The 7,498-nt window shown below is 36.2% G+C and overlaps 1 protein-coding gene across 2 annotated transcripts in view; it reads left to right on the plus strand.

The window, feature by feature from the left end:
* Window positions 1-7,130, plus strand: part of NUP35 (nucleoporin 35) — a 45,684-nt gene extending 38,554 nt beyond the window's left edge. The window contains exons 9-10 of one of the 2 annotated variants that reach the window (XR_005883019.1): window positions 652-813; window positions 6,144-7,130. Coding sequence is in view for 1 of the 2 variants with exons in the window: in XM_040971826.1 (XP_040827760.1) it covers window positions 652-729 (78 nt within the window). In the remaining variant the exon portion in view is untranslated. Of the gene's footprint in view, window positions 1-651; window positions 2,094-6,143 lie in introns of those variants that run through there. The other variant, XM_040971826.1, reaches the window with a different exon arrangement.
* Window positions 7,131-7,498: the final 368 nt, after the last annotated feature.

A 7,498-nucleotide genomic window follows, 5' to 3' on the forward strand; every position in this document is an offset into this window, starting at 1 on the left:
ATGATGCCCATAGCCAGGAGTGTCTTCCAGGTCTCCTGTGTGTGTGCAAGGCCCCAAGGCCTTGGGCCATCCTCTATTGCTTTCCCAAGGCATAAGCAGGTGGCTGGAAGGGAAGTGGAGCAGCTGGGACATGAGCCAGCACCCATATGGAATCCTTGCTACAAGATGAGGACTTAGCCATTGAGCCATTGTATGTGGCCCCTAAAAAGATTTTTCAAAATTTTACTTGAATTTATACATATATTGGAGAGAGGGAGAAATTGAGAGAGAGGGAGATCTTCCTGTTTCACTGCCCAAATGGTCCTGATGGGCAAAGCTGGGCTGGCCCAAACCTTGGAGCCAGACTCCTCTTCCTCCCGGTCCCCAAGGCCTGGTCCATCCTCCGCTTCTCAGTCAGTAAGCAGGGAGCAGGATTGAAAATGGAGAACTTGAGCAGGTCCCCATATGATATTCTGGTGCTACAGGCTAGAGAGAATTAACTTGCTGGACCACCACCCTGGCCCCTCCTTTTTTGCCATTCCTAAAAACATAACATTGTTCTTAAGAACAGACAATTGAATTCTCTAAGTGCGTTAGCTGTATAATTGACTGGGACACTGAACAAATTGTCAGCTAACACTTTTTGCATGTGTTTGTATGTTTCCTTAATAGGTTATTTCTGACAGACAAACGCCAAAGAAAGATGAAAGTCTTGTATCCAAAGCAATGGAATACATGTTCGGCTGGTAGCATGAGAAGATCTATGGACTCAGCTACTGAAGAGGAGTCGGCTGCACTAAAACAGAGTTAGCAGAGTACTGCCAGTTTCCTTCGGTTAGTTATATAACCACCCTTGGCAGTATTGGATTTCTATCTCATGCTTTTTAAGCAGCCTTAGTATTTTTTAGAAGGATTCATCTTGTTTGTAGCTCGCACTTTAAAAGCTGCTTGAAATGTTGTTTTGATGAAAACTAAAAATCCCTGTAAATAGGGTTTTTGTGTTTTCTGTGATAGTGCATGCTTATACACAAAAAAACTGCATTGATTACTGCAAGATAATTAAAATTGTTGTGAGGCCTCCTAGTCTTCTGAAAAGGGGGAGTTGATTTCATGAAGGGAAACTATAGCTGCTTCTCTCAACACCCAAAGATTAAAAATAGCTATTTGAATTATGGTCTTTTAATGTAGATCATATTGAATATTTTACTTATATTTGTTTGTATGTCTTGTCATGGATTGTCATGGATTGTCATCTTTCAGTATTGTGCAGCCACACAACATTCTTTTAAGAACTTTACTACTAAAATTTCTTGATAATAAACTTTGTCAATGATATGTTTTGAACAGTTTTTGAAAGGTGATTTGTTTTGTCATTTCATTTCAAAAGATTTTAAATGGAAGCTGAAATAGACAAAATATGTCATGAGCCTCTACGTGTCTGTACTCCAGTTTCAGTTACTGTTAGGCTTGACTGTGCTTGATATTTACCTCCTTTTTATTTTGTTTAGATACTTTATAGATGTTATATTTTAATCTGCGTGAGAATATATCAGAAAGAATATTTCCACACATAATTATATCAGCATTTCATGTAGTGGAGTTAATAGTTTATTAATGTCTAATATCCGTTTTGTTAAAATCAAAGTCTAAACTAGAGCTTCATAATTTATGTTGTTTTTCTCTTAAATGTTTTGTAATCTGAATTCTCTGTTTCACTCCATGATTCAAGCCCTCATGGCTCGCTGAAGGAGACATAGAATGTCGTCTGTGTCTTATGAGTGTTTTACGTCCACGGTTATTTTCTTGTTCAACATTTATTCTGTATCCTAGAACCTGTTTCTGTCATTTTGCTTTTTTGTAAGTTTTTTGTTCTTATTTCATGCTTTGTAATTTGTGGTCCTTTTTGGTAGTGAAATATTGCCAATTCTTTTTTCATTTCGTTTTGTGTGTATATTCTCTGGTTATTTCTGTTTATCATGGATATTACGTGTAACACTCTCCACCTGTTATAGTTGTTGGTGTAACTAAATTGATCGTGATCAGTTGTGTGTTCAAAACATGAACTAATGATCCTTTGAAATGATTTAGTCCCAAATTGTGTGGAAAACAGTATATAGGATTGTAAACCCAAGTTAGGATAATGCTTGGATTTAGAGCCATAATTTAAAAAATGTTTTGATAGTGTCTTAAGATATGTGGAAGATAAAATCTAGTGTTACAATATCAGCTTTTATAATTGCCTGCTTATTTATCCCTTATTGAGGTCTCAATTCTTGTGGCTTTCGGTTATTGTCCTGTGTTCTTTCATTTTCATGCTGCATGGCTTCCTTGAAATTTTATGGGGAAAAGAAAGGAAATTTTATGGGTAGCTCTTGTGGTAACAGACTTGTTCAATTTTTGTTTAGCTGTAAACAACCTAACTTTTGTTTTTGGAAATTTTCATTTATTTCCAATCTTATGTGAAAGAGAGAGATAAGTCAGTCTTCCATTTTCTGGTTTACTCTTCATAAGCCAATAGAAGTTAGGATTGGAGCCAAACTTAGAACTCAGTCGCTTTCTACCATGTGTGTTGCAGGGGTACAAGTACTTGTGGTTATCTTGCTTTCCAGAGGATTAGAAACGAACTGAATTGAAATTGTTGGAGCCAGACCTCAGACGAAGTACTCTGATATGGGATGTGGGCATCTTGAGTGGTTTTTTTTTTTTTTATTTTTAAAGATTTATTTTTAAATTTTTATTGGAAAGTTAGATATACAGAGAGGAGGAGAGACAGACAGGAAGGCCATTCGTCTGTTGATTCACTCCCAAGGGGCCACGCTATCCAGAGCTGCACCAGTGTGAAACCAAGATCCCAGAGCGTCTTTTGGGTCTCCCATGCAGGGGCAGGGTCCCAAGGCTTTTGGGCCATCTTTGACTGCTTTTCCAGGCCACAAGCAGGGAACTGGATGGGAAGTGGGGCTGCCGGGATTAGAACCAGCACCGATATGGGATCCTGGCGAGTGCAAACTGAGGACTTTAGCTGCTAGGCTACCGTACTGGGCCTGAGATCATCTGTCTTTGTGTCTTCTCTCAAATTTGGGAAAATTTCAGCCGTTCCTTCAGTATTCTCTTTGCTCCATTCTCTACCTTTTGGGATTTGAACAGTGAATATGTTGATCTACTTGATGGTAGGTTCCTTAAGCTCTTCAATCTTTTCTTTTTATCAGACCTGATCTGTTGTTCATGTGTTAATGAAGTTATTTTTGAAGTTATTAAGTTTTCTATCATGCTTAGGATGTGACTAAAAACCTTGCTTCCTCTTCAACTCCAGTGATTAAATATATTTGATGGTTCAAGTCCATTGTTATACATAAGCATATGAAAGGTCAAATAATCCATCTTTCAGAACATCTTTTGTTACCTCAAGTGATTGAAGTGATTCTGGTAGTTTTTTGATGAGTTTCTTTGTTATTGATGACAAGATATTGTTTGGACGTTTATTGTGTTTTGTGTATGTTGTGTAGAAGTTGGCATTCTCCAGTAAGTGTTTGCTCTTCTTTTAGGAAAAAGTATTTTTCAATACTGTTATCTAGATGCTTGTAATTGCATTTTCTGACTAAATTGGTATACCTCGTGACTTCTTACTGATAGAAATTAACTATGGACTGCACTTTTTGCAAATTGAAGGTTTTTGTATAATGTTCTTCTGTCTTATGCAGTTCTAACCTTACTAGAAATTACAGAGTTTGAGTGTCCCATTAACCATTAATAATTTGGCTTCTGATTTTTTGTACATGTCAGTTTAAGAATAACAATGTTCACACCACATCCAATGGGTAGGACTTTTGGGAGCTGTTGGAAACTCTGCCTCCATCATCCGCATTCCTATTTCTTACATCCCATTATTGTTGTACTGTATCTTCATTTTGAGTGTTTTGCCATTATAATAACTATATTCTTCTATCTTAATTGCACAAGTAACTATATATTTAATGCTCATACCCATGTAGATACCTCCCCATTCTTTCTGGTTGAAGTCCGTCCTCTGTTAAATTCATGAGGGAGTTGGTCCCAGCTTCTGTTTCACTACATGAATGTCTGCAGCAGTTGGAGCTGTGTTAAGCTGAAACCAGGTCCTGGGGTTCAATCTGGGTGTTCTTTATGGGTGGCAAGGACATGAGAAACCGAGTCATCAGCTGCTGCCTCTCACCGTGCACATGTTCAGGAGGCTAGCTTGGAGGCTGAGCCTGACCACACTGGGGACTTGGGTGTGGGCTGTGAACATCCTAAGCACAGGCTTTGCTACTTTAACAAGTAGCTGCTCCCATTATCTTCTCTTAAATGTGTGTTTTTAAAAAGTGGTTAGCACATTCAGTCTGTCTCTGCACCATTTGCACACGCGCTTGTCTTCACATTGTTTTATAATTTGCTGATACGTTGTTTGTTATTAACTTTAGTAGGGATATACTTAGTCTTCTATTAAACTTGAATGGAGTAGTAGGATGAGTTTTGTAAAAAAATGTTTTAGATTCTCTTGAGAAACCATAAATATAATTTAAGTAAATGTTTTGGAAGATTGTCATTAGCCTTTTCAATTTTTGTTTTAGTCCAACCTTGTTGAAATCAGATCAGAAGAAGAAATGGTCTTTTTTCCTTGTCCTGCTTTGCAGTGCTGAATTGGCACCTCTGTTGGTAGAATTAGGTTGCCACACTAAGTGGAAAAGAACATTGTAGTCTGTAGAAACTAGTTCTGGTATCATCACAAAGTAGGTGAAAGAGGTGCATTTGGAATTGAGAAAAAGTAAATAATGTGCACAAAGTTTTTGCTTAAATGAATGATTACATTTTACATTGAGGTCTATGTGTTTGAATATTGTATTATTGTATCTGTATTTCCGTCTTCTTGCTGTCTTGCAATCATTTTCTTAATATTGTTGATGCCAGTTGCTGTTTTTATCTTTTGGCTATCGTTTGACTAAGAAATGGATGAAGCACAAGCGTGTTTTTAGACTGTTGCCTTAAATTTTCTAGTCTTTATTTTATAGAAAAAAAATCATTTCCACTTTCTACACCATTCAGATCTGAGTTCACGTGGGATGGAGTTTTGTCTTTAATCATAGGCCATATTTATCTGTGTTACACTATCATCTGTTATTAGAACTTTTTTTCTCAGGAGACTTGCATTGAAATTAGAACATTATACATATGGAAATGTCACAGTTAAAGTGGTAATTTTAACTAAAGGTGAAGATATTTAGTGAAGCTGTGGTCTCAACCCCCTTAGGTCCACTGACCTAGTCCAGCGTGGGATAATGGAGGGGTGTGTGTGTGTGTGTGTGTGTACGTATGTGTATGTATGCATATGCATGCACCCACTCAAGTATAGATAATATTGCAGATGGGGAATGTATAATGTTTTGTTCCTAATGTTAGGAGCACAGGTTTCACAAAGAACACATTATTGGCTAAAAATAGAGTACTTTGTAACTTGAAACTTCTTCCTTCTTTGTTTCTGAAATGTTCTTCCAACTTATTCTAAATTATTAATCAAGTCTTTATAATGTTATCAATTTTATTAGAGAGCCCTTTCTTTTCATTCTTTCCTTTCTTACCTGATCCTGGTTGTTTTAATGGTCTTGATCACCCATTTGCCTAATGTCTATTGAGTATTTTGTCCTGATTAAGTTAGGTTTGGGAGAAAGAAATAGATATGGGGCTCTTATCTGAAATTCAAGATGATTCATTTACTTCTGTTTTCTCCCACTGTTTCTACTAAACTTTTTAACTTTATTTTCATTTTGTTTGCTCAGAGTTTACCTTATTCTTTAGTCTTGCAGCCTTTTTAAGTCTTAATTCCTATTTTCTGTCTTATGAAGTAGAAATAATATAAAGAAGAAAGTAACAACAGATTGTGGGTAACTAAGTACTTGGTCCATCGTCTACTGCCTTTCTAGGCATGTTTGCAAGAAAGCTGAGTTAGAAGCAGTGGAGTGGATTTGAACAGGGACTATGAAATGGAATAGTTTCTTCACAAGTTGTGGTTTAAGCTGCTGTACTTACACCTTAACCCTGACCCAATTTTAAATTTTGAAATGCAGCTTTATTCATCTAATTCACAACTAAAGGAAAAGCTATAAATGAATCTTGAGCTAGATGACATGGTGTTTTCATGTTTTCTTTTTCAGCTTTGTGTTTTCTAGCTCATCTGTATTTCAAACTTCCAGCGGAAATTGAGTGACAGGCACTTAGAATACTTCTGTTCATAATACTACAGGATATTTTTCATGTTCTGATAGTGTGGGAATGGTGAGTCTCTATTTCTCTCATTTCCTGTGAATTGATTGGGAATAGCTCTGTGACTTAGGGGATGAGGACATTCCTGCAAATTAAATTAGCTTGAAATGGAATGATTCTTTAAATCTTAAGTGGGTATCAGCTAGTGGAATAGACTAGCTAAACAATGTAAAGACAAGTCAGGCCCAGATAGGCTTTCAAAGGGGTCAGAATTTATACTTGATAGAAATCTAATTGAAGTTAAAGTTCTTAAGTGTGTAAGACTTTTGAATGCCAAAAAATTCAGATCTAGTTTTATAGATTAATTACAAGTAGGGAAATGAATCAAAATGATTTCAACTCATAATTTTTAAACTTAGTCATTAAAAGGTGATGATTTGGAGTGAATGTAATCCCTTTTGCATAGTTAAGTAGTTATTTGACTCTGTAATACTCATACTCTCGAGTCAATGCTCTTACATTAATTTTAGTAAGCATTCCAATAATGTTTGCAATTCAGATTACTTTAGTACAAGTTGGTTGATTTAAAGGTAGTATTTAGACTCTAAATTTTATAACAGAAATGGGTTTTAAAATCAGGCTTTTTAAATCCTGTCTCTACCTTGTATTAACCTTGGGCAAGTTAGCCTTTTGTGTCTCATTTTCATTATCATAAAAACAATGAGTAAGGATTATCCGTAGGATCACGAAGATAAATGAAATGATATGTAGACATCAATTAGAACCATACCTTGCATGTACTGGGAATACATGAAACATTAACCATTATTATTAAGTAGTTAGCAAGGTAAGTTAATACACTTGGCATTAACCTAATTTCGGAAGGTAAGTATGTGATGTATTCAAGATGGCTAAACATTTTTGGCATTCTTTTCCTTGAGAAGTAAAATCTATTTCTCCCTCTGATTCCCCACCCCCAGAAAATGATATATATTTTTTCAAGTAAGTACAGATAGTAAAATGCGGGAACTGCAGGCTGGGACATAAAATTGTTACCCATTTCTAAACAGTACAGGGAAAAGGTGGTCCCTAAATCCTTAATGATCAATCCTGTGTTTTTTTTTTTTTTTTAACCTATGTGTTGCAGTGGAACTGATGCAAGGTCTAATCTAGTTTGCTAAAAGACTGAATGAAAGTTTTAAAAAATCATCTCTTAAAAAAATTACTTGAAAGGCAGAGTGACAGGAAGAAAAAGAATTCTGCCATGTGTTGGTTCACTCAGAAATGTCCATAACAACCAGGGCTG

This window comes from Ochotona curzoniae, unplaced genomic scaffold (assembly GCF_017591425.1).
Source record: "Ochotona curzoniae isolate NIBS_2020 unplaced genomic scaffold, NIBS_Ocur_1.0 contig_2210, whole genome shotgun sequence".
Taxonomy (NCBI): Eukaryota; Metazoa; Chordata; class Mammalia; order Lagomorpha; family Ochotonidae; genus Ochotona; species Ochotona curzoniae.